Raw genomic sequence first — 27966 nt, forward strand, 5'->3', positions numbered from 1 at the left:
ATCTTATGCTATCTAGGGAATATTTCATCTCGTTTTTGTTTTAATCTTTCCTTATGGGCAAAGCCGCATGCGCATTGCGTCTATTTAAAAAAATGTTTGTTTGTTTGTTTGTTTGTTTTTTTTATGCAGAGAGTTTTATATTTTTTGCATAAATTCTACTCGCCCGTCGTTTCCTCATCATCCAATCTCATCGATATCGTTGTTGGCAAAAATCACGAACCGCAGCATTGACTTTGATTAAAATTTCCCTCCTTATTCCTTGTTTAATGGTTTAACTGACAAAACAAATTTCCGCGTGAATTAAGATACCATTTAATCTCGTATCATAGCATGCTGTGTTCGACGAATCCGGAAGTCATTACTTAGTTTGGTCAAAGTTGGAAGAAATACGTGTTTGTCTGCGTCAATTTAAAGACTTCGGGGGAAATACCAAAACAATAACATAACATAACTGAAAATAAACTGCTTTATGAAAATGTTCAATTTTCAAATAAATTTGTTGAATTTTTGTTATGTATCTATGTAAACAATAGCTCAAAATCAAAACAAAATCTCACAAACAATTGAATTTTCACTTCTAAATAAACATTAAACGTAAAATTGGCATTCATATAGCTTGTTTTACATCGACTGTGCGACTGTGATGTATGTGTGAACTCAAGATATCACAATAAGGCAAAAAAAGGCAGCGCGGTTTTTCTGACCTTGTGAGCCAATGAATGGCAAGCTTACACCGCTGAAACCCATTTCACTGCACATGGCAGAAAATTTTATTGACTTGGCAAAATAACCAAGCGATAGTTTACGTATTTGTGATGCGAAGAGGGGGGGTTCAAATTGCGTTGATTTAAATAGTTCTCACAAAGTGCAAAAGAGAAGGGAGCATTTATTTTAATATATGTAATAGTGAAAAACATGTTTTGTTTTAAGAAAATGGATAGATAAGTGTTACATTATTAAAGAAGGGCATAGGCAAGCGGTTCACAAAAAGCATGGTACCTGTGATTTATTTTCTGAAATTAACGGCGCCGTTTTAAGATGCTGATTCTTATATATTAACGCTTAACAGTACAAATGACTGTGGGATAAACTCCTATGAATATGCACACAAATGCGGTGATACTCAAAATGTGTAGATACTATAAAATGCCGATTTCCCTAAGCATTGAAATGGTCAAAACTTTATTTCGGAAAAGAACACACAACTTATTCCGCCAGACAGATGGATGGGTTTTTAATATAGGCCTTAATAATAGGGGATTTGCGTTTTGTAAGTCGGTCCTAGTTAGGTTTGAGATTAGTCTTTTTTTTTTTTCAGATACAACCAGTCGACTTCTAGGGTTGCTTTTTTTATTGGCGAAAAAATATGTTGAATAAAAACATCGCGGCTGTAAACCTAAGAAACACAGTTCTGTATATTAAACGTTATCACGTTTTATTTATTGTTTTTTTTTTGACAGATAATACAATGGGTCGAGTCCAATATTAGCAGAATACATTGACTCTCGTGTCAATTTTACATTGCGCAAAAGCTGTTTCTTAGTTGCACAAAAGAAAGAAAAAAAGAAAAGGTACAGAAAAGTTTCTACGATTAAAGCAGAATTTTTTTAAAAAAAAGGGGGGCTTATGCTGTTACTTGGGAATATTTCTACATGGGGATCAGACTATGGGGATCAGAATTATTATTTCCAGCTATTCGGAGGGGAGGGCTTACATCTATGGATAAGCTTTATTAGGAAGAAAAAATGGGGTAAAACACATTATTTTTAAATGTTGACTCTTCAGGTGGAGGGCCCGTCAAAGGCAAAAAAGAGATCGTGATTGTCGTTGCATTTTGATATTGAGTCTCACTTAAGCGGGTGTTATTCCTTAATCTCTTCACCTCATTAACTCTGTTTTAAACCATTAAAGTTTCTAGAAAATTGTCTAGTTTAGGCTTTGTTCACTGTCTAAAATCCTTAGACAAAAAGATTATAATATCCAGGCTAGAACAGTTATCATATGGTGTAAATGACAAGGGATTTAATGATCACTCGTGTGAAAGATCAGCGCCTTTAAAGCGAGTTTTTTGTGAGGCTTTTTCCTAAGTGAATACGTTCAATTTGCGATGTCTCTCCCCTTTGATACCAACTTACATCCTATTATCATCCATACCACAAACATATCGTTGGTACTTTTATCCCCTACTTTTTATCCCCTTAGTCTTTATTTCTTTGTAAATTTAAAAAGCGTATCACTTAAAAGGGGTGTTATTTTAGAAGAAATTAAAAATTGAGAGAAAATTGAGGGAAAAATCCCTTGTCGACCTGTTCCCGTGATTGTTTAGTCTTAGTTTATTGATATAGTTTAAGATAACATGAATAAATTGAAATGATCTTTTCAAAAGATAGTAGAAAAATAGAGGGAAAATGGGAAGATGTTATTGGAGTATATCTATACCAGACCGTCACATTTGCTAAGTCTCCTGATAGTTTTAGAAGAAATAAAAAAAGTCAAGAGAAAATGGGAAAATTACGAGGCTACACTTATTCCCTATTATGATTTGCTTTACTATTGTTAAAATAAGGGTAACGTGAAATTTGACTGTTCGTTTTTTTAATATTTTTTTCTAATCGATAGGGAAAATTGTAATGTCTAAAGTATCTATGTCCATATGCCAGAAACAATGTCCTGGCGTCTTTGTGAATCTTCCAGGAACTCACAGTATATCCCCTCTCTTTTACAACTAATGTCGAAATTTAACTACAAATTTCATAAGAAAGAGAACAATCATGTGGAAAATAGAGAGACATCGAGTCGCGAAGAAAAAGAGAGATCAGCAAAGTGTTGTTGTATTAGCGACTAACACTGGAACTGAAGCCCATTACCTTAAAATCTAACTGAAAATTCCAAAAAGAAAATGAAATGCAACGCAAGACACTGAGTTTTCAGGGAAAAGCTAATTGTCAGGAACAGGTACAGAATCCTGAGGCAGAGAGACAGAAGTCAATTAGCACAAAATGATAATGAAAAGGTGTGAGGAATAGAAAAATTGAAAGGGAAATGTAAACCATTCATTAGCCATCTGCCATTACTAAGCATCCTATGTTAAGGGACTATGCACACCGATCTCAAATACACAATATATCCACTTATTTCTTTTCTGCATTGTGTGCTTGTTGTCTTCGATATCTGCAAAATATACCATTCTGATATGCCATTATGATTGTTTTGTTTCCTCGTGCCGTGTTTGCAGTGTTTATTTGATTTATACCAACGCCAAGTGTCCATTCTACCTGCTGCTTTTACGGTGACACCCCAAATACCCTGCCAACTATATTTGTATAATAATGTTCGGCGAACGCACCCTGTAGTTTGATCCGCAGTCCATTCCGGTTTATTATTTGCCATATCGCTACCCATCTGAAGTGTGATTGGTTCTCTCTCCTGAAGGAAATCCCTAACACGTCTTTCTTTGTATAACATCCTGTTATTGATCGTGATAATGGACTTGGCTTAAATTTTAATACACAGAGAGTTCTATTCAGATGGTATGAGACGAGGGAACGCTGCCCAAAAGACGTGGAAATCGGTGAAAGACGGGAATCGACAGATCTTCCATAACAGAGGGGAGCCATGACATCCCTCACTTGGAGTCAGGACACTTACCTACGGACATAGAGTTAGTGAAAACACTTAAGAGTGCCAAAGACACAGAATAAGGAACAAACAGATATTCCTTGACCAAGATCACTGACCTCAACAAGAACCTCAGAAAACGACAAACAACAAAGCATCAAAAGTCTGCGTTAAAATATCGGCAAACAAGAGTACAAAAACAGAAGTACTAGACTTCTTTGTTAAAAGTTTAGAAAAATCATTTTTCTCCGAAAAAGAGAATCTGAGACGTGGAAAACTGATGAAATAACTGGAGTATTGAAATAAAAGAAAACAATTTTGGCGAAAGATTAAATAGTTATTTGTTGACAAAGCGTTCAGATTTTCCGTTGAAAGGGAAACCAGATACGCAAAAATCAATACATTAGAAAACACCGAATCGCCTGTAAAATTGAGAGCTAAGTGACATTTTGAGTGGAATTAAGGGACTCCAAAGCATTTGTAGGACTGGGATTAAAGACATCCAGGTGCAGTGAGTTGAAGAAGAAGAAACCAAAGCATGAATTTCTCCTTCATAGAAGGTAAGAATATTTTTGCTGAAGACACTTGAAAGCGAATCCGTCGGGCGCCTACGGGTGGAAAAATCAGTTAAACACTTAATTCCGCCGGTTTTGACAAAACCTAAATATTTTCCTTGAAACATAAATGAACGATTAAGTTATTATTATGGGAAAGCATTTAGGCTTTACTGATTGTAAAAGCATTTAGTAAAATCAATGAAAATTAGGTAATGTTTTGTAAAATGAGCGGAAATTTATACGGAAAAGAAATTTTCTAGTCTAATTTGGCAGACTTTTTGGTAGGAAATGCCACAGTGAATGGTATTTTCCGACGAGTGCGTATCAGAAACTTCGCCACTATGTCGTCCAGCCTTCAAGTACCAAATAATGTTAAAAGCTTCTGTCGTAATCAGGTAATGAATGTTTATTAAAGGCTACCATCACTAGTTTTCCGTGGGCCATTGTTTTATCAACAGCCCGGTCCATTTACGTAAGACAGGAGACCGCCCGAAGAAGGCCACAAGTGTTTTTTTGTGGATTTCTTAGACAATCGATGAGCAGTATATAGAGAAGTATATAGAGCAGTTTTTCTCCTTGGACGAGGCCGGTAAAACAATCTCCTGCGCAAACAAGATGCGCAATAACCCGGTCTAGCCCCTTTAAATGAACGATGCAAGAACTCAAAACGACACGGAATAATGTGATCTATATTCGAAAGTAGTACAGTATGCTATAACAGCTGCGTAGCCTGGATTTTTAACAGGAGGGGGCCCAAAAGGGACATTCAAGGCATTTTCTCCTGTATTTTAGATAATGTCTCATCATTTACTGTATTTTTGGCTGCTAAGGGGGGGGGGGGGGGGGGGGCTAGGCCACCCCTGTATTATTGACTTGTCATTAGTTGCATGATATTTGTAATTCTACAACGGTATTTTTTTTCTCCGTTGCTACCATCAAATTACATAGCCCAAAGAGTTTATCGAGCGCTATCAAGAGGCTTTGTATTTTGCTAGTATGATTCATGTCACAACAAATACAATTATCAGCAAGGAGTTCTAGTCGTTGGTCAGTACATATCTCTCGATAGATGGGCCTCCTTTTAAAAGAGGTCGGAAAAAACGTAACTTTCCATTTTTTAGCCCATTTTTTTACCATGTCTGTATTTGATAAGACCGAAAACTTGGAAATGCAAAAAAAAATGCTTTTATTTGAAAATGCAAAGATCTATTTGCAAAAACATTTGAGTTCAGTTAATATAAGTATTCACGGTGTTTGAATAAAAATATCTCAGATTCTCCCTTGAACTAGCCGATGGAAAGGATGTTTTATGCTAGTCGGTATTTGATATGTTTATTAAGATGGAGGAATGACTTGCCTTTTTTTCGCATCAACTAATTGAAAGGCCCACTGTATTGTGAAGATAAATTTGTGATTTCTGCTGTTCGTCCTTGCTTTCGTCTTCGATCTGATCGCGAGTGACATTATTAATGTCTCTTGGTGGTTCAAGCAGCGAATGTGCTCCAAACAGAAAATCCATTACACAGAGATCAAGATAAGCCTAGTCTTTTCCTAAAAATTCATAGCTTGGACTTGCATAATTGGCAAGGTGATTCTGATCTTTGTAGAAAATAATATTCATATTTAAAAAAAGTGATAGCCATTTCGTACACAACAGTGAAATCCCATTACGATAGGATACGACACGATAGGAATAAAACAAAACATCCACATCTCGCAGAAATATTTACAATTTAACAGAAATGCTTGGAGATTTTTTTATCGTGATCTTAGCGCCTTTAAAAGGCCTAGTTAGCTACTCTTTTGTTTTTGTTACCACTCAATATTTGAAGACAAATCACGTTAGACATTTTAAAATCACCATCAAAAACAAGCTTTTGTACTTCATTTTTACTAATTCCAATTAAAAATACCTTTCCCAAATCAGCCGGTAGAAATAGTAGCTTTCTATCCTACTCGCCACTTTGATGAGCTTGACAAAATTGCGGCGTGATTGGCCTTCTTTAATACCAGGGCCATCCTCCCAAAGTGAGGGCCCATTAAAACGGGCTTCCACTATTGCAATATTTACTTTTAATCTCCAAGCCGGACATCGCGCATTTGGCCTATCTAGTGATTGACCTGTGGGGGTGGGGGACATCAGCGACTGTGGCGGAGTGGGGTGTGGTGGGGCATCAGAGACTGTTGAGTGGGGTGGGGTGGGAGAAATTAGAGACTGTGGAGTGGGGTGGGGTGGGAAACATTAGAGACTGTGGAGTGGGGTGGGGTGGGGGCATTAGAGACTGTTGGGTGGGGTGGGGACATTAGAAACTGTGGGGTGGGGTGGGGACATTAGAGACTATGAAGTGGGGTGGGGGACATTAGAAGCTGTGGGGTGGGGTGGGGTGGAGACATTAGAGACTGTGAAGTGGGGTGGGGCGGGGATATTAGAGACTGTGGGGTGGGGTGGGGGACATTAGAGACTGTGGGGTGGGGTGGGGACATAGGAGACTGTGAAGTGTGGTGTGGTGGGGATATTAGAGACTGTGGGGTGGAGATATTAGAGACTGTTAAGGGGGGTAGGGTGGGGATATTAGAGACTGTGTGGGTGTGGTGGGGATATTAGAGACTGTGGGGTGGGGTGGAGACATAGGAGACTGTGAAGTGTGGTGTGGTGGGGATATTAGAGACTGTGGGGTGGAGATATTAGAGACTGTGAAGTGGGGTGTGGTGGGGATATTAGAGACTGTGGGGTGTGGTGGGTATATTAGAGACTGTGGGGTGGGGTGGAGACATAAGAGACTGTGAAGTGGGGTGTGGTGGGGATATTAGAGACTGTGGGGTGGAGATATTAGAGACTGTGAAGTGGGGTAGGGTGGGGATATTAGAGACTGTGGGGTGGAGATATTAGAGACTGTTAAGGGGGGTAGGGTGGGGATATTAGAGACTGTGTGGGTGTGGTGGGGATATTAGAGACTGTGGGGTGGGGTGGGATGGAGACATTAGAGACTGTGAAGTGGGGTGGGTAGGGGATATTAGAGACTGTGAAGTGGGTGGGGCGGGGATATTAGAGACTGTGGTGTGGGGTGGAGACATAAGAGACTGTGAAGTGGGGTGTGGTGGGGATATTAGAGATTGTGGGGTGGGGTGGGGTGGAGACATAAGAGACTGTAAAGTGGGGTGTGGTGGGGATATTAGAGATTGTGGGGTGGGGTGGGGTGGAGATATTAGAGACTGTGAAGTGGGGTAGGGTGGGGATATTAGAGACTGTGAAGTGGGGTGGGGCAGGGATATTAGAGACAGTGGGGTGGGGTGGAGACATAAGAGACTGTGAAGTGTGGTGTGGTGGGGATATTAGAGACTGTGAAGTGTGGTGTGGTGGGGATATTAGAGACTGTGGGGTGGGGTGGGGTGGAGACATAAGAGACTGTGAAATGGGTTGTGGTGGGGATATTAGAGACTGTGGAGTGTGGTGTGGTGGGGATATTAGAGACTGTGGGGTGGGGTGTGGTGGGGATATTAGAGACTGTGAAGTGTGGTGTGGTGGGGATATTAGAGACTGTGGGGTGGGGTGGGGTGGGGTGGAGACATAAGAGACTGTGAAGTGTGGTGTGGTGGGGATATTAGAGACTGTGGAGTGTGGTGTGGTGGGGATATTAGAGACTGTGGGGTGGGGTGTGGTGGGGATATTAGAGACTGTGAAGTGTGGTGTGGTGGAGACATAAGAGACTGTGAAATGGGTTGTGGTGGGGATATTAGAGACTGTGGGGTGGGGCCGGGGACATGAAAAACGGCTTGCACTTGGAAACCACGTGACTTTTTAGTGCAAAATTCAGGCCAAGATAAACACAGAAATGCCTGCGCCTCGCCCGTCACGCCAAAAAGCCCCCCCCCGACCCCCCCACCCCCCACACACACACACAAAATAACACCCTTCCGTTAACGAAGATTTCTGGCTGATTCGTGAGCGTGAATAAATTGCTTTTTGTTGTTGTTATTTTGCCGCCAAAAGCCGGAGCGCGAGCGGGTTTGCCATCCAAAAGTCAAGTGATCTGCAAGACGCCATATGTAACCTATCATATAGCACATCCTACTGTCACCCTTCGCCACTTTTTGCTTTTTATGATTGCGTAACAAGCGTCAGCCGTCGATGAAAAAAGCATGTGCTCAAACAGCGCCTGTAGATCGCCGCCACACGGCTACTTAAGGGGGCTCGAGAGGATTGAACTTATATCCAGCTTGGTTTGGGCTCGCGTTCACGCCTTCTATCAAAACATTCAAGGGATAAAGGCCTAATACCTGTAAGCGCGTTAATGCTTCTAGATTCTATTAAAGTCAAAGAAAATTTACCATTTGTTCAAGTTACACTATTAAACTCAAAGAAAATTCACCTTTTATCTAAGTTCCACAATTAAAGTAAAAGAAAAATCTTTCATCCAAATTTCTGTATTCAATTTGGAGAGAGTAAAAAAATCATCTTTTATCTAATACCACATTCACACCAGCACTTAAACCAGTTAAAAGGTGTTTTAATTAAACTGGTTTAAATCTCAATTTCCCAAGAGTGGACAGGACTATGAACAAAACTGAATAGACTTTGTGATCATTTAGCAAGAATTCAACACAATAAGAAACTTGGCAAGTTATCAGGCAAAGAAAAACCTTGTTTAACTAAACATGGTTTTGGTGTGAATGCAGCATTAGTTACATTTAAACAATATATTCATCACCCAACAAAGAGGCCTGAGACTCAAGTAGGGGATATCTATTCTTCTCTTAGATATTACACAAATATTCCTATATTTCAAAAGTCTCAATATACGACATCCGAAAGATATCACAAAAATATCACTCAAAAGCCGTCGATTTTCTTAAGAGCCTGGGGCAAGCGCGAGGAAATTGGGATCTGACTCTATTTTTCAAAATGGTTGCGTGCAAATTCTCGTAGAAATTCTCCCTGTGCACTGCTTTAGAAGACAAAACATATGTTATGTAGCAATTGAATATTGATGTTGCCAGTTTTACAAAATAAAGTACGTGATTTCTTGGTGCAAGTAGACTCTCTAAAAATCGCTTTAAAAATCAGTGTTTATTGTAGGCTTTTAATTGTCTACAAACAGTTGAACTTTAAGCTGTTAATGCCTTGTTAAAAAAATTTGCAATATTTTATTGAAAACTATATTTATTGAAAGTTTGTGGTCATTTCCTTTACATTTAAGTCTCCCACATGTACCAAAGGCACATAAGTTAATATTAGAATTAGACCGAAATTAATTGTATCCGGGCCGGAAAGCTACTGCAAAGCTCTTACCATGACACTGCCCCTTTAACTTTGTTTAACTTCAGGAGTCAACACCACAAGCACGATTTCAACAATGTCTGTCAACTTTTCTGTTGCCGCAACTACTGCATCCCTTACCACAAGCGCTTCGTTTCCAGCAACTCCTGTTCCAAGCTCCACCGTGTTATCTCCGTGGCCAAATTCTACTTACAACGGCACCTCGCCTTTAAGCACCAATTCCACACCAGCACGAGTGCAGCCTTGCCTTACAGAGTGGCTCGGGATCTGGGCACTAGTTTTTCTCACATCCGGTTACATCCTGATCTTTGCCATCGCAACTCTCGTCAATTCCATCATTATCTATGTGGTGTTAAAATACCGGAACACAAAAACGGCCTTTAATTATCTGATTGTAAACCTTGCAGCGAGTGATATACTCCATGCTGTTGTCGTGTGCCCTTTAAGTATTGGGGCGTTTTTCTATAAGGGTGTATTTCCAGGCGGGGACTTCGGTCTCGCTGTTTGCAAGCTTCAAGCTTATCTCCTGACCGTGCCAATATCCGTGTCGGTCCTAACAATGACGGTGATATCGTTTGATAGGTATCTTGCTATAGTGCACCCCTTAAAGAGGGCGCTTAGCGTCAAGGCAGTCACTTGGGTTGTCTCGTTTATCTGGCTCGCTAGTGGCGCGCTCTTTGCGTACGAAATTGTACGGTTCAAACTTCTGCCGCTAGGAAACGGAGATGTTATATGTGGCGTGGATTGGGGGTTTGGCCCAGGAATTGAGAGCTCTCTGGCGAAGGCTGATATGATGATCAAGCTAGTACTCCACTACATCCTGCCCCTACTAATCATGGTAGTGCTCTACACCATCATACTCCTGTATCTATGGCAACGAAAAGCACCCGGGGAGTTCAACGACTCTCACCAGAAGCGCCTAGAGATTCAAAAGCGTAAGGTTATCAAGATGCTGGTTACCATAGTGACGGTTTTTGCAGTCTGCTGGGTGACGGTGCACGTTAATCACGTGATGGTGGTGGTGGATCGACAAATGTTCGACTGTCAGGTCCCCCTCTGGGTCATTATGTTTATGTACATGGTGGCGCACTCGAACGCGGCCATCAACCCATGCCTGTACTTGGTGTTCAACCAGAGCTTCCGGGAGGGATTCAAGAATATATTCAACAAGGTGAGCTTATCTTTGTCGATTCCATAAGGCTCAAAGAATTGATAGATTCATCACTTCTCTAAGGCTCAAAGGAGTTGATAATTTATAACTTCTCTAGGGCTTTTGGAGTTGATAAATTTATCCCTTTCTTAATGCTGCAAGGAAGTTATTTCAGCTTATCAGTTATCAGCATCATCGCAATGATCAATATATCAATGTTTATCATTATCATCATCATTTTTTGTAATCATCGCCATCATAACAATAATCATGACCATCACCATCACACCATCACACCATCACACCATCACACCATCACACCATCACACCATCACACCATCACACCATCACACCATCACACCATCACACAATCACACCATCACCATCACCATCACCATCACACCATCACCATCACCATCACCACCACCATCATCATAACCACCACCACCACTATCTTCATCATCATCATCACCATCATTATCACTAATAAACAACCCGTTACTATGTATCCCTACCAACCCCACGGTTAAGTGGAACGTTGACTATAGTATATATATTTGGACTTTAAATTTCTATTTGAATGACAGTCAAATATACAGATTGCGGGTATACGACTTCAAGTAAAGCATGTCTAATGTCTATGGTAGTCTTGATAGGCGCCCCACCGTCCCAATAACTACACGATCTTTATCATCCTCACAATCAAAAGCAGGTATTCTAATCGCCATCGCCACCTTAAACAATTTCGGTTTACAGGTCCATCGCAGACAAATAACCATCAGCGAGCGCAATTCGACAATCAGAGAAGTGATTAGTGGAGCTACTGCGATACCAAACTCGGGCTACGAACCCTTCACCCCAAAGCTCACATCCAAGACGCTCAACACGTCAGCGGGCAGCGATAACTCGGGCTACTCCGGACAATCGGCTGCAGACATCGCAGACTCAAGAGTGTGAATCGGACTAACCTGTTTAATACGACCGCTGCAAGCACTGCTGAGAGATTTACTTCATAAACTGACCTGTGTAATACGACTGCTGCAAGGCGCCTATGTGTCATTTACTCCATAAACTGACCTGTGTAATAAGACCGCTGCAAGGCACATCTGAATCATTTACTCCATAAACTGACCTGTGTAATACGACCACTGCAAGGCACATCTTAGTCATTTACTCCATGAACTGACCTGTGTAATACGACCGCTGCAAGGCACATTTGAGTCATTTCCTCGATAAACTGACCTGTGGAATAGGACCAATGCAAAGCGCTTCTGAGTCATTTCCTCCATAAACTGACCTGTGGAATACGACCGCTGCAAGGCACATTTGAGTCATTTACTCCATAAACAGACCTGTTTTATACGACCGCTGCAAGGCGCTTCTGAGTCATTTACTCATAAACTGACCTGTGTAGTACGACCACTGTTGCGCAGTCCTTTACGCCATTTATGACTTGTATATTAGGACCAGTGCAAGGTTCTTCTGAGTCCTTTACACAATTAATGAACTGTATAATACGACCAGTGCAATACACTGGATATGTCTTTACACAATTAATGACCTGTATAGTACGACCGGTGCAAGGCGCTGCAAAGTCATTTACACCATTAATGGCCTGTATAATACGACCAGTGCAAGGCGCTGCAGATTCCTTTGTTTCATTAATGACCTGTATTATACGACCGGCACAATGCACTGGAAAGTCCTTTACACAATTAATGACCCTCGCAAAAGCGAGAGCCTTTGTGAGGTTTTATTCTACGCAGTTACTACGCAGTGGCTTATGCCCGACAGCCGGGAGATCTTAGATGGACTAAATGCCCGACAGTTTTTAATTTTTTTACAAATAACCCAATACATTGTCTTCCTATTGAGTTCAAAGTATTCTATTTTTGTTGAGAAAAGGCAAGCGAAGCTGAATTGAGCTTTGCTGTCGGTATTGAATGCTTTCCGTTGTCTGTGATTTTAGTAATTTTAGTGACACTTAGGATTTTTCCACGTGTCTACAGCTCTCAATTTACGAAAATATCACGGGGAATTATCTTCCTAGTGAGTTCAACGTTTACTAGGAAGACAATTTACTGGGTTATTTAAAACAAATTGAAAACTCTCGGGCATTTAGTCTATCCAAGACCTGTCCCTACTTATTTTAAGCGTATGGTGATTCACGCTGGTATGTAAATGACATTCTTCACTGTAGAGGGATGTAGCAGGGGGTGGGCCGCCGGGGGCATGTGCCATCCCCTTAACAAAAATAAATGGGCGTGGCTGTGCCCCCCTATATTTTCTTAATGATTCAGTATTGTGCCCCCCCCCCCCCCTCCCTGCCAATTTTACGTGGCCTGCTACGGCTCTGCTGTACTAAAACAAAATAAAAAAAATGGGAATATTCAGGTGATCATTTCATTTCGTTGTAGTCAATGGCTCAATTGCACACAGTATAACACTCAAATATAATAGAATAAAAATACCAATTGCTATGACAATAGAATAATAATAAAAACAAAAAATGGGGCTGGAATTTTAAAGTATCAAGCTCAGAGAACCAGAAATTCGGGCAGGAAGTTTCTAGCTGTTTCACCCTGAACTAGTGCCGTGAAGTTTCTAGCTGTTTCACCTTGAACTAGTGCCGTGTAGTTTCTAGCTGTTTCACCCTGAACTAGTGCCGTGTAGTTTCTAGCTGTTTCACCCTGAACTAGTGCCGTGTAGTTTCTAGCTGTTTCACCCTGGACTAGTGCCGTGTAGTTTCTAGCTGTTTCACCCTGAACTAGTGCCGTGTAGTTTCTAGCTGTTTTACCCTGAACTAGTGCCGTGAAGTTTCTAGCTGTTTGACCCTGAACTAGTGCCGTGTATGTTTCTAGCTAGTTTGACCCTGAACTAGTGCCGTGTATGTTTCTAGCTAGTTTGACCCTGAACTAGTGCCGTGTATGTTTCTAGCTGTTTGACCCTGAACTAGTGCCGTGTATGTTTCTAGCTAGTTTGACCCTGAACTAGTGCCGTGTAGTTTCTAGCTGTTTCACCCTGAACTAGTGCCGTGTAGTTTCTAGCGGTTTGACCCTGAACTAGTGCCGTGTAGTTTCTAGCTGTTTGACCCTGAACTAGTGCCGTGTAGTTTCTAGCTGTTTCACCCTGAACTAGTGCCGTGTAGTTTCTAGCTGTTTGACCCTGAACTAGTGCCGTGTAGTTTCTAGCTGTTTGACCCTGAACTAGTGCCGTGTAGTTTCTAGCTGTTTCACCCTGAACTAGTGCCGTGTAGTTTCTAGCTGTTTCACCCTGAACTAGTGCCGTGTAGTTTCTAGCTGTTTCACCCTGAACTAGTGCCGTGTAGTTTCTAGCTGTTTCACCCTGAACTAGTGCCGTGTAGTTTTAGCTGTTTCATCCTGAACTAGTGCCGTGTAGTTTCTAGCTGTTTCACCCTGAACTAGTGCCGTGTAGTTTCTAGCTGTTTCACCCTGAACTAGTGCCGTGAAGTTTCTAGCTGTTTGACCCTGAACTAGTAGCTAGTTTGACCCTGAACTAGTGCCGTGTATGTTTCTAGCTGTTTGACCCTTAACTAGTGCCGTGTATGTTTCTAGCTGTTTAACCCTGAACTAGTGCCGTGTATGTTTCTAGCTAGTTTGACCCTGAACTAGTGCCGTGTAGTTTCTAGCTGTTTCACCCTGAACTAGTGCCGTGTAGTTTCTAGCTGTTTGACCCTGAACTAGTGCCGTGTAGTTTCTAGCTGTTTCACCCTGAACTAGTGCCGTGTAGTTTCTAGCTGTTTCACCCTGAACTAGTGCTGTGTAGTTTCTAGCTGTTTCACCCTGAACTAGTGCAGTGTAGTTTCTAGCTGTTTCACCCTGAACTAGTGCCGTGTAGTTTCTAGCTGTTTCACCCTGAACTAGTGCCGTGTAGTTTCTAGCTGTTTCACTCTGAACTAGTGCCGTGTAGTTTCTAGCTGTTTCACTCTGAACTAGTGCCGTGAAGTTTCTAGCTGTTTGACCCTGAACTAGTGCCGTGTAGTTTCTAGCTGTTTCACCATGAACTAGTGCAGTGTAGTTTCTAGCTGTTTCACTCTGAACTAGTGCCGTGTAGTTTCTAGCTGTTTCACTCTGAACTAGTGCCGTGAAGTTTCTAGCTGTTTGACCCTGAACTAGTAGCTAGTTTGACCCTGAACTAGTGCCGTGTATGTTTCTAGCTGTTTGACCCTTAACTAGTGCCGTGTATGTTTCTAGCTGTTTAACCCTGAACTAGTGCCGTGTATGTTTCTAGCTAGTTTGACCCTGAACTAGTGCCGTGTAGTTTCTAGCTGTTTCACCCTGAACTAGTGCCGTGTAGTTTCTAGCTGTTTGACCCTGAACTAGTGCCGTGTAGTTTCTAGCTGTTTCACCCTGAACTAGTGCCGTGTAGTTTCTAGCTGTTTCACCCTGAACTAGTGCTGTGTAGTTTCTAGCTGTTTCACCCTGAACTAGTGCAGTGTAGTTTCTAGCTGTTTCACCCTGAACTAGTGCCGTGTAGTTTCTAGCTGTTTCACCCTGAACTAGTGCCGTGTAGTTTCTAGCTGTTTCACCCTGAACTAGTGCCGTGTATGCTTCTAGCTAGTTTGACCCTGGACTAGTGCCGTGTAGTTTCTAGCTGTTTCACCCTGAACTAGTGCCGTGTAGTTTCTAGCTGTTTCACCCTTAACTAGTGCCGTGTAGTTTCTAGCTGTTTCACCCTGAACTAGTGCCGTGTAGTTTCTAGCTGTTTGACCCTGAACTAGTGCCGTGTAGTTTTTAGCTGTTTCACCCTTAACTAGTGCCGTGTAGTTTCTAGCTGTTTGACCCTGAACTCATGCCGTGTAGTTTCTAGCTGTTTGACCCTGAACTAGTGCCGAGTAGTTTCTAGCTGTTTCACCCTGGACTAGTGCCGTGTAGTTTCTAGCTGTTTCACCCTGAACTAGTGCCGTGTAGTTTCTAGCTGTTTCACCCTGAACTAGTGCCGTGTATGTTTCTAGCTAGTTTGACCCTGAACTAGTGCCGTGTAGTTCCTAGCTGTTTCACCCTGAACTAGTGCCGTGTAGTTTCTAGCTGTTTCACCCTGAACTAGTGCCGTGTAGTTTCTAGCTGTTTGACCCTGAACTAGTGCCGTGTAGTTTCTAGCTGTTTGACCCTGAACTAGTGCCGTGTAGTTTCTAGCTGTTTCACCCTGAACTAGTGCCGTGTAGTTTCTAGCTGTTTCACCCTGAACTAGTGCCGTGTAGTTTCTAGCTGTTTCACCCTGAACTAGTGCCGTCCACCCAAAAATATTAATGCTCCGTTCTCCCTAAACTGTGAGACTATTTTGATCAATTATCCCCCATCTTTTAGACTTAAATTTCAATATTGACACATACTATTCAATTTTAATTTTCAACCTACATAGATAAAGCTTTAAAGTACAGAAAGTTACATATATATTTTATACAGAAAATTAACTGTGACAAAAATATGCCACACTTATTTTACACACCAAATAGATTGGAAAATGCAAATGACATGTGAATCCCATGACAGACTTAAATCTTGAGAAATTCAACATATTCGATAAAAAAATAAATGAAAACAACGCGCGTCACAACAACACGCAAGTCTGTGTCACCACAAATGTTAAAAAGCCCCCAATTATATCAAAACCACGTCGCCCCCTCCCCCACCCCACACTCTTAGAGCTTGTAAGTGAACGCCCTCCCCCCCCTCACACTCTAAGAGCTTGTAAGTAAACGCCCTCCCCTCCCTCACCTTTTTAGAGCTTGTTAGTGAACGCCCTCCCCCCTAAACACTCTTAGGGCTTGTTAGTGAACGCCCCCCCCCCCCCCCTCCCCTCCGCCACACTCTGAGGGCTTGGCTATTCAACGTCCTCCTTCCCTTCCCACACCCCCTTAGAACTCATAAATGGATGCCCCCCCCATCTAGACATTGCTCGTCAACGCCGTTCTATGCTTTCTACCAGCTCCTTAGTCACCACTAGCCATTATCCCTAGCTTTTTAGTCATCCTTACAGACTTTTTCAGGCAGCCCTAAAGATTATCTTAAAGCCCTTTCAGTTATCCTTGTAGTCGTCGCCCTTCCCTCCAAACCACCATTGTGTCGTACTCTTGGTAGAAGCACATCCTGAGAACGCCGAGTCTGTTTCAAGAGCGCGGTAGGCCCCGAAATAGTTCGCATTGTATGGGGACTTCACGGGGTTGTCGTAAGCACATCGGGCACCGCTAACGTCCGTGTGAAGTATCGCACCATCAAGTTGGAAAAATGGGACTGTGGTGTACGTTCCCTCGACGCCGCGAATGCTTATGAACTCCACCTTATAACAGTACACTACCCGTTAAATGTAGTGAAGTCAAACTCGGAAATCTTCGCGCGTATATAGTCCCTGGTGGACAAATCGTGTGGACCGTAGTTTGTCGAAAGTGTGTTGAGCCATCTCGAATAGCCTTCATAAACTGCAAGCTTATTCTGTATGAGTCCATATTTTAAGATTTTCCATGTTGTAAGCCCCACCAGCCTTGTGCAGCCGCAGGTATCAAACTCAGCCTTCCCCCGGGATTCAAACGCAAAGGACATGACCATTGTCCAGGCCCAGCCTGGGTCGCTTGCAAAGTCACAAAGGACTTTATACACACCACCTTTTATATAGACAAGGTATTCACCGTTTTCCTTTCTGCCCCGCTTCAAGTAATCCAAGCAGCTTCGGCTTTCCTGTCATAGAAGAAAAATACATTTTAAAACAGAATTGAGCCGCCAAAAAGTGGGATGTCAAATACTATAATTTTTTCCATATGATACCTGAACGGCGCCCCTCTATTCATAGTTTTTTTATATGCTTATATTTTTTAGTGCTCAAAATACAAACGGTTCTGATTTTACTACCACCAGAATGAAGCCACGTTGCATGGTCGATCTTTACCTTCCGACAATAGGCGTATAAATCTGATGCCATAGCCTTATTCTTCATAGCGGAGCGGAGCTCCATAGGTATAGAAATATGGTATCGCTATGCGACGTGGTTTTTGTGGTCATCGCGCGGGTACCCTGTGCTGTCACAATCCAGTAAATCGCGCAACTCCCAGGCCCACTCGGTCTTACAGGGGGATGTGATTTTACGTATTTTTGCCTCCTCTTTTTAGCTATTTAGTCATTCAAATTCCGTAAGGCAGCTAAAAAATGGTATTTACCGAGAAAAGATGAAGGTTTTAATGGGCTGATTGTGATCAAGGGCTAAACAAGTCTTTGGGAACCCGTTTTGTGTCTGAAAAAACTTAGAAGCTTACGTACGAGCCTATAGTAAAATCTACCCAAGTGTTTTCGTGAATCCGCCTGTTTCGTTCTTCAGTTGTAGCAGCAGCTAAAAGAGGACTTAAGATTCAACACTACTATTCTCATATGTGGGTCACACAGCAACATCAAAGCAGAAAGGTAATGTTTAACAGGACAGAAAATTGTCACCAAAACAAAACGTTTTCTGACCGTGGCTTCATATAATGTTTACACGATTTGTAAATACAATTCTGTTGTTAAATTTTAAACTAAAAGTTTTCCTTCTACGACACACAACAATTTTAGTTGTCATATGATGTTTCGGCGTCAGGGTAGTTTTACTTCTAGTGACGAAATCGATGACGTCACGTGACCATCTCATTGCACCCCACTTGAAACATACATGACACCTACCGAGATTCGTTGTCATACGATTTTTCTTTTATGAAATATAAATATTTTTTTATTATTTTGATGACTTCAGAATATTTTTGCTTCTATTAACATCATTGATGACATCACAATCACGTGACTATATTGGTGCCTTGACACACACATGACACATACCAAGATTGGTTGTCATATGATGTTTCGTTCATGAGATATGGAAATTTTGTTCTTAATGAAATCGGAATATTTTGGCTTTTACTGACGTCACCGATGACGTCACAAATCACGGTGCCCATATTTTTGCTCCCCCCTTGACACCAACATGACACCTGCCAATTTTGGTTGTGAAACAATGTTACTTTCAAGATATATGAATGCTTTTGCTTTTAATCGCGCTTTTTTTCTTTCAGTCGTCATCGATGACGTCACACAACACTTGACTATATTTTTGCATCCCCCTTGACACCTGTATGACACCTATCGAGTTTGGTTGCCATATGATCTTTCCTATATAATTATTTTTTATCTTGATAACGTCATCATATTTTGAGTGACGTCATCGATGACTTCACAAACCACGTGACCACAGTTTGAAGTCACGTGATTTGACACATATATGACACCTGCCAAGTTTGGTTGTGCGCGAGGGGAATATGGCGGCGTACATCGCCTTCTTTAACAATTAGTTAAATTATTAACGTATTTTGGTTCTCAAGCCATCCCTTTAATCCTTTAATCCATCCTTGTAATTGCAAAATCAACCCCATACAAAATGAGGAATATTGCTATTGAAGATTTGCATATTAGTTTATTAGTGCGAATGTCGGTTGTTTCAACCTTTCATATCAAATCCGAAAAATATACTTTGCATTCTACTTCAAAATTATGTTGGTATAAGTTTCCTTTTTTCTGTTTTTTCTTTAAAATTTGAAAAAAAGTTTTTCATCTTTCTCTGTGTTGATTTGGTATTAAATTTATCTGATATTTTACTTGTACAAATTTAAACTAAATTACTGTATTTTTCTTCCCCATCCTACCTCGTTTTTTCTATAAACAACTTTGGTTATCCATGCAACAGCCTTTCTCCTGCCAAGGTTTTTTCTGTACTTGGGTACAAAACTTGTCCGAAAATACGAAAACTATGAATTTTGTCTAAAGATTTCCTTACCGAAAACTCATCATTAATTTTATTTTATTTCTTTTTTACTCCCCTTTATCTTACCTTCAAATCTTTTGTAGTTTCCATCCTTTTTTTCGGTCGTACGAAAAACGGCTTCGGCCAAACCGAGAAACATGATGTGATCATGATCAAGGCCTATACAAATGAGAGCAAAATTGTATAGGTAAAATGGAAAAACATGTTGAGATCACAGACTTTTGAAAAGACAACCTAAAAAAGTTGCCTATTATTTGACGATCTATCCCTAAGCGATAATCTAAACAAGAAAATAGAAATGCTCATACTTCGGCACACGCACAACGAGATCTAAACAAATTTCTACACTTGCTAAAGTTCAAAATCGGTCAATGAAGGTGCTGCGGGGCGCCAATTTCCACCGAATAAATACTCATCATCTTCAATGTCTTGACTCCATCGATTCGAAGACTTGCACGAGGTGTCTTTGAAAGATTATCTATCACATTGGCTGCCCTAGACTTGCGAAACCCGACGCAAGAAAATATTTAATGAGAAAACTATATCTTCCAGGGAGGCTTGAATGGTGACTTCATACTTCATCAGGGGCGTAGCAGGCCTCGAAATATTGGGGGGAGGGGGTGGGGGACACAATACAGAAACATTAAGAAAATATTGGGGGGCACAGCCACACCCCTACTGGTCATTTCCTTATAATTTTTGAAAATATTGGGGGTGGGGTGGGGGGGTACCTGCCCCTAATGCCCCACCCCCTGCTACGGCCTTGTCCCTTTAGGTCGCTCTATTTGGGCTTTTAAAGGTAGTATTCAGGACTGTGCGTGAGAATGATACAACTTTCCAGGCCTGGATTAGTTTTCATTTACGCTTTTATTTATTTTAGACCCGTGAAGCACCGATGGGTTACAACACATGTGGATTCCATGATCTCAACCTACTAACAAGCTACTGAAGTTCAAAAGTTCTCTCTCATTTACTGTAAACGTGACCCCTTTTAAGGGGGACACCTTTATCAGGCGGGAGAGGTCAGCATATTAGATAATCCCCGTTTGCAAACTTTCATTGTATTTGACCTCAATAAGGCGGCAATGGGCCCGAACTCACCAAGTTAATAGTTTTATTTTGCAAGATTTTCCCCTAAGGACTATAATCTTTAATGAAATTAAGAGCTCGGCCATTATCAACACAGATGCATAAAGTGATCGTATGGTCTCACATGCTGTTTGTCAAGGAACAAAATAAAGAGCTCGTGTTTTTGACACATTTTGGTCATTTTAAGCCTAAATATGAAAACCTCTAATTAGCAGACAACCTCAAGAAACGGTCATTTGGCCATGTCGCGAGGGTGACCGCTTAATAAAGGTTCGAGTCTTTAGAGAAATTGCACAACACGATATCTAGTACCCTCACAGTTGCTGACTAAGCTGGCATTAGGACTTTGTCAAGAAGCCTTTTTAGCAGCCCGGTATCTCACTATTGTACTTGGCAATCAGTATCTACCGACTTAGTTGTAAAACCTTTAAAAGAAAAAGTCGACAACAACGCAGATTTATGTTTTTTAGAACGATATTTTGGCAGGCCAATACCTGCCTTCTTCAGGTTATAAATGAGTTACAATGGCATGTTACAGCTAGTATATGTACAAAGTTCATTGATGATTAACTTAAAAAAGGTAAAAATAGTAATTGAGTAAGGAGTAACTTATGGAAGATGGTAAATAGGGTAGTGTGGATTACTAAACAGCTAAACGGTTTCTTCATGCCGGTTGAGGCCACCGGGTTCAAGAGTGCCAGCGCGAGCTATCAGTGTGGCTTCTCTTGCTTTGCGGATGGAGTCGTGGTTATTTCTTATTTTTTCAATAGGTATGAGCTCTATGTCAGAAGCGGAGTGGTTAGGTTTTAGGAAGTGTTCAGAGATTGGGAGTCTGCAGTTCTGCGGTGGTCATTAAAGTACAAGTTTCCGTGTCAAACCATTGTGTCATATGCGAGTTTTGTGCGTGACGCATACTATTGCGTGACGTAGTTTTACAAATTCGTGACGCATACTATTGCGTGATTTAGTCCGCAATACCATTGTGTCATATGCGAGTTTTGTGCGTGACGCATACTATTGCGTGACTAAGTTTTACAAATTCGTGACGCATACTATTGCGTGATTTAGTCCGCACCAAGCCACCAATGTGTCATATGCTGTTGTCTTGCGTGACGCGGTACAAATGTGTGACTTAGCTGTACAAGTTTGCGCCAAACCACCATTGTGTAGTACTTCCCTCGTTAGCAGAGCCTGCGAAATTAGGATTCGTAGCACTATATAGACCAAAGTTGTCCTCATCTTCAACGCTCCCTGCAGATGCGTTATATCCACATGATGGTCGAGAGGAGTCAGTATGGACGAAAAATTCAGCAGATGTCTGCCAAAAAGGAGCCTCTTGGTTTTTCCTCTCGATTCCCCGGATGTTGATGTACTCTACTTTCTTACAAACATTGCCTCCTTCAAAAGACAAAATATCAAAGTCGGAATTCTTCCCTCGCATGTAATCTCTGAACGAGCGGTCACTTATCGAACAACTGTCGGTCGGAATTCCGTTAGCAGTCGCGCATTCGGGCTTAAGACGTCCCGTGTCCAGGTTGTAGTTTGTGGTCGCTCGCCAGTGAGTGGAGTATTTCTGGATGGACATCATAGCACGTTTGCTGAGACGGTGGTTTTTCATGTTCGGTGTTTTTTCATTACTGGGTACATTTTCACTGAAGCTTGTCTTGAACGCAGCGAGAATCCGTTCTCTTAGCTCGTAGGATAGGATCAAAGTCCATGCCCAGGCCTGCTCGGATGTAAAGTCGCAGAAGACTGGGACTAGGTGTGTAACCCCTTCTACGTGAATGTTGTACACGCCATTATCTGCCGCGCCCCTCTTTAAATAATCAAGACAGCTTTTACTCTCCTAGAAAAAAGCGCAAGCTAGTTAATATTAATTTATAATGTCGTTTATTCGCAAACGATAAAGATTTATTATTTTTTTGTGATGATGGCGTTGGATCAACCAAAAATCGTTATTTCAGGCTACGCTGATATTTGAGAATAGCCTTAAAAGCGTTTAAAAACCTTATACTTCGAGAAGAGGACAGCTCAGCAACATTTGAAATTAAAAGCTCTTATATTAAAAAAATGGTAAAATCACTGTTGAATTCAGATTTGCAGGGGCTTTTAAGCCTTGTTAAAACAAGAATTTTCCTTGGAGGGAGTCATTTCGCAAGAACATTCGTTTCATCTGAGAAGTAACGACTAAGACGTAATAGTCTCAGAAAGGGGTTTTGTAAGAAATGGAAATAGAAAGATTCAAATAACTGACCACAGCTGTGTTCTCTCTATAGAACGCGAATAAGAAATCGTTCAACAGAGCCTCGATATCGAGCCCCTGAGAAGACGTCAGCTCGCACAGGTCTGGCTTGTCGGGGATGGCCTTGTAGTTGAACGAAAGGCATTGTGGGTAATGAGCACTACAGAGGTCGGCGCAATCAATGGCGGAAGTGACGTCACGGGCGGCGATGATGGAGTCGTTCGCACGTTTACCTTGAAAAACGAGAATTTGGTTAGTAAAGTTCCACATGCTCGTATGATTGTATAAAAAGACTTAAAACAATGCGTTACAAAGCAACGAAAAATGTTCCTATTTACGGCATCCAAGTGCAATAAATAAAAAGGTACCCATTTCACGCGAAATGCACATCCGGCTAAACGGCGAAGAACGGATCAAGCACTCCGCTACAAGCTTTCTTTCCAAGGTAAGATGACACCCAATACTAGCGCGCGTTGACTTGCTCGATGGGACAACCATTTAAAGTTACCAAAAGAAACGTTTCAACCAGGTTCGAACAGATTAACATTGATTTAGCTTTCTTAGTTCATTCTTGCCACCGCTTTCCACAGGAAACCCAAATTTGTTCTAATGTCCGAACAAGACAGCGTTCCATCAAAATTAAAATCAATCAAAGGTGACAAAATAAAGGTCAAATAAAAAAGAGAAATGAATGGTCTAAAAAATAAAAAAATAAAATAAAAAATAACAAAAAAAAAACGAACACTTGACCAAGAATCGAACTCGGACTGCATGGAACCACAATGGAGAAATAAAATAGACCATACTTCCAGACAAACGCTGAAACATCGTATGGCAGCTAAAGCTTTACGGCTAGGCTGGAGATTTCGGCCCCAACACCGCTATCTAGCGAACTGTGTAACACACAGGTACCGAGGCACCCGCGCATTAATAGGGAGGCAATAACCAGGTTCCTAGCCCTTAAGACCTAAGTCTTATACGGTTACGCCACACACAGCTCGCTGTGACGTAGAGTGGAAAATATTGAGACCTATCTGGGCGCCTTAGGTCTCTAGGGGATGGCTATAGCAGCGGTGTCATCGACATGCACGTGTATATGTGCCCAAGACAACAAAGGTCTAAAAAATAACGACAGTAGGGAATTGTCTTACTGAAAGTGAGCCTTGAAGTTGCTCTAACCGGATATTAATCATTTATCACAGTCCGTACCGAAACCTAAAGGTACTTATTTTCACACCATTTCCATCCGATCGATGTTAGGTGTTCAAATCACCAAATTTTATTTAACTAAAAGATCAAGAGTCATCTAATAAAGTTAGATTGTTGTTTTGGTTATTCAGTTGTTGGTTTTGGCGGTTTTTTGAGCTTATGGTTTAATAGTAAAATACATATATAATAACATGTTCGCCTTTTATTATATTTTCCTTGTTTTCTTGTATTTAGGAAAAGGTCATTATTTAATGGGAGGAGAGTTGCTATGTGTGTGGGGGGGGGCTATTTTTTAGCATCAGTTATGGGGTGGGCAACAATTTCGGATACAGGGTTCAGCGGAGGGTTTTATTTTTTGAACAGGTATTTCCACGCCTACTAAAAGTCTGGAATTTCCAAAAAAAAAATTCAAAAAAAAAAAACCTACAAAATAGATAAATTAATGCGATGCGCCTTCTGTGTGCATTTTCGTGACCTTAAATTATTGTGCTTGTTTGTGTGTTGGGGGGGGGGGGGGGGGGGCTTCCTTAGACATACCCAAACCCATAGGGGGTAGGAGCGGGAGAAAAGTTGATTTTGAGCCCATTTTTAAGGGTTGTAAATAATATTGTATTGGGGGGTTTGGGGGCATGATCCCCCGTGAAAACTTAAATCATATTTAGATATGTATTACCAATACCACCAATCTGAAATGTTAGTAGGGGAATCGAAATTCGCAAATTCATTGATGGAAGTTAATAAAACCAAATAAAACTGCAAAAGATGAAAATAGTAGAGGCTCCACTTTAGGGGAAAATGATTTTTTAACGCCAGCCAAAAGAAATTCTTCGTTGTTTTGTTCTGTGGGAGGGGCCTTATTTTTGTTGGTCGCCTTTTGGGGGAAGGGTCATGATATTTGTGCTTTAGATTGGGGAAGGGGACGAAATTTTTGAACCAGAAAAAAAAAACTTAGCAGCCCCCCCCCCCCCCCCCCCCCCCTGCGATAAATAATAACAATTCCCTTAGAATCAAATAATAGATTTTTTCCTGCATCCTTATTAGCATTTTTCAAGTATTGTCAAAATCAGTACTTACTGGTATAAAGGCCTTAATGATAAATCAAAAAGAATCGGTGGAAAAGCGCGACTCTTAGAGTTCCAGACGGCCACAATTTTGTTAATTGTTACCAATATATAAAGACAACAAATAGCCATCGGAAAAGACCCATCTTCGTACCTCATTTATCAAATTCAGTCGAAAATGTCTGCTTGATAGGATGACAGAAATGGCGGCTGACATGCTCGAAGATCGTACTTTGCGGGCGTTCCCGAGGTCACCCCCGCGAAAGAGCAAAGTACGCTGGATCTTCGATCATGTGAGCTGACAGGATTCAATACTCAAACATACAGTGAAGTACAGCGAAGTTGAAATAATATCAATCAAAAAAGGACATCATCTTTGTAAAACAAATCATTTAGCAAGATACGTGGCAATTTGAAGAAAGTTTGTCCCTACGAACAGGCACAGAGGCTATGAAATAAACTTGCAGCATGCTGTGGTATTTCTAATATAATTGATTTTTTTAATTGCTTGGTTTCGATTCATTTTGCCTGCCCTCCGCAGCGCGCAGATATTTTTTCCCTTGAATTGTAATTGTTGCCTAAGTTGGGGTTAAACCTTATAAGAAAGATTCATCACCGTATTAAACAAAGTAATCTAATAGAAACTAAATTTAAGGAGCTCAAAGTTAACCCGAATGTTTCTCAATATCTTAATTTTATTATACAAAAAAAGACGGAAAAATTAATCGGCCTTAATTTTAAATTGCGGCTAAAAAAGCAAAAGAGTTAATTTCCTTCAATTACAAGTATTTTAATACTATTTAAAAATAGTCCCCGGATTTACCCTAATACTTACGATCAACAAAACCAATTGCTTTCATTTGTTGTATGTTACTAGAAATACGAGGTAGCTTAGTAACAATGGTATAAAAAAAAATCCTTGCCCGCGTATGGATTTGTATATCAGTAGGTAAATAACAATAATAATAATAATAATAATCATAATAATAATCAGCATTTATATAGCGCCTCATCAATAATTGCCCTAGGCACTTTACAAATTATATATCAATTAAATAAACATTACACAATTAAAAATTAAAAATCACCCTGACAATGCATTGTGTCTAATAGTAAATGTTACATTTATAAAAATCGATATTATAATTAAAATATATATATATATATGTAATGTATAATTAACAGTGAAATTAAAAAAAATGAATTTTAAACTAATTATAAATTAAATGCTTGTTTAAAAAGGTGAGTCTTAAGGCATTGTGAGTCTTAAGACAGTGACGGAAAATTAAAATGCGCCAATATCTCATAATTCCTTTAATAGGGCCAAGGTCTGATGTACAATATACTCTTGTTTTTTTTTTTGTTAAAAAAATTCCCTGTAGCCGAACAGCACTTCGCGAATAGTGAATTAAACGAGTTCACCGTTACGTTGCCATAGAAACAGCAATGTAAACACATGTTACATCTATAGTTCATCCCTAGCTGCATGGCATGATCCCTGTAGGCAGAAGATACGAGCTGTTATGACAGGATGGTATTCCATCAAAAAAGTACATCATCTTTGTAAAACATTGCATCATTTACCAAGATACGTGACAATTTGAAGATAGTTTGTCCCTACGGCAGGCAGGAGGCTATGAAATAAACTTGCAGCATGCTGTGGTATATTTCTAATGTTATTACTTTTTTAATTGTTTGTCTTTTACAATGCGTATGACACAATCAAATAAACTTGTAGCATGCTGAGGTGATTCCAAAGGCGGATCTAGCTTTTCGCTAAGGTGGGGGGGGGGGGGGGGGGGGGCTGGCTCATTGACAAAGGGAAGGGAGGAGGTATTTTTTCGTTACATATGGCTTTCTGGCAGCCCGCAGGGAGTTGAGGGGGGAGAGGGGGGGTCACCCCCCTAAACCCTCCCCCTAGATCGGCTACTGAATTCTTATGTTATAATTGATTTGTTTTTAATTGCTTGGTTTCTATTTATTTTACACCGCGTATGGCACAATGAAATAAACTTGTAGCATGCTGAGGTAATTCCAGAGGTTTTAATTGCTATGTTTTCGATTCTTTATACGCGCAGATGTTTTTTCCTTTTTTCTTTCAATCAACGCAAAAATAATCTGAAAATGTTGCATTTGTTGGATTGTAATTGTTGTCTTAGCTGAGTTAAACTTGAATAAGAAATATTCATCACTGCATTGGACAAATTAGTTCAATAGAAACTAAATTCAAGTTTAATTACATTAAAGTGCAACGCGCTAGATCGAAAATTTTGTGAAGTATTCCAATTACAACCAAACTAGGTGTAGGTAGTAACACTGAAAAAAATAAAGACAATCTGTGTGGTAATAATTTGACTAGAAAAACTAAACCGTAGAATAACTAAGTGGTATGAAAAACTATCAAACTACAGACAAGCTATAGAACTACTATGTACCCTGTTTTTCACATCATATCTTGTATGGACTTATCTCAAGAAAGACCAAGTTTAAGATTTTCTTAGAGTTGGGTTTTAAGATCAATACCGTCCTAACTCACCCTCAAAGCGCTTGAAACTTTGTTGCTTTCGCATTCCTCGGTGGTGAGCAGTAATCACAGAAAAATGAGCGACTCCAAGCAGCAGTGTAAACCCCGGGATCTTCATCTTTCACCTCAAGCTCTCGAAGTGACGAAGAGAAAAGAATCGGTTATGAAATATTCATCTTTTGAATAAATCATAATTTTGGTTACTAAGGTTATATCCAACACAACTGTCACATAAAAAGCAAACTCTTCCTAGATTTAGAACATTTGATTGAACGTTAACGGAGTTTCTCTGAATAGGATACCTGCACTAAAACACCCCGTGAAAACGACGCAAAATAAACACAGAAATAAAATATATCATTCAAATGCAGATAAGCACTAAATGTTAATAACAAATTTTGACTGATTCGTGGGGAGAGTTGGTGTGAATAGAGAGTGT

At 40.6% G+C, this 27966-nt stretch overlaps 2 protein-coding genes across 3 annotated transcripts in view; one reads left to right on the forward strand and one right to left on the reverse strand.

The window, feature by feature from the left end:
* Positions 1–13107, forward strand: part of LOC5506981 (neuromedin-K receptor) — a 42286-nt gene extending 29179 nt beyond the window's left edge. The window contains exons 2-4 of one of the 2 annotated variants that reach the window (XM_032375430.2): positions 3514–4178; positions 9501–10624; positions 11360–13106. In XM_032375430.2, coding sequence (XP_032231321.2) covers positions 4157–4178; positions 9501–10624; positions 11360–11560 — 1347 coding nt within the window. In that variant the 5' untranslated portion in view covers positions 3514–4156 and the 3' untranslated portion in view covers positions 11561–13106. Of the gene's footprint in view, positions 1–3513; positions 4179–4204; positions 4571–9500; positions 10625–11359 lie in introns of those variants that run through there. The other variant, XM_001627598.3, reaches the window with a different exon arrangement.
* An 8334-nt stretch (positions 13108–21441) lies between these two features.
* On the reverse strand, positions 21442–27860 carry LOC116614430. The gene is made up of 3 exons (XM_032375424.2): positions 27540–27860; positions 22746–22966; positions 21442–22337 (listed from the first exon to the last, which is right to left on the reverse strand). The coding sequence occupies exons 1-3, from the start codon at positions 27643–27645 to the stop codon at positions 21624–21626; spliced, it is 1041 nt and encodes a 346-aa protein (XP_032231315.2). The 5' UTR covers positions 27646–27860; the 3' UTR covers positions 21442–21623.
* Positions 27861–27966: the final 106 nt, after the last annotated feature.

Source organism: Nematostella vectensis, chromosome 15 (assembly GCF_932526225.1).
Source record: "Nematostella vectensis chromosome 15, jaNemVect1.1, whole genome shotgun sequence".
Taxonomy (NCBI): domain Eukaryota; kingdom Metazoa; phylum Cnidaria; class Anthozoa; order Actiniaria; family Edwardsiidae; genus Nematostella; species Nematostella vectensis.

What these genes read in the sequence shown, in the direction of transcription:
- LOC116614430 (XM_032375424.2), bottom strand. Translation starts at nt 27,645, where the DNA reads ATGAAGATCCCGGGGTTTACACTGCTGCTTGGAGTCGCTCATTTTTCT. An exon ending in AAGTTTCAAGCGCTTTGAGG is followed by an intron (nt 22,967 to 27,539) that starts GTGAGTTAGGAC and finishes TCGTTTTTCAAG; the next exon opens with GTAAACGTGCGAACGACTCC. An exon ending in ATAGAGAGAACACAGCTGTG is followed by an intron (nt 22,338 to 22,745) that starts GTCAGTTATTTG and finishes GCTTTTTTCTAG; the next exon opens with GAGAGTAAAAGCTGTCTTGA.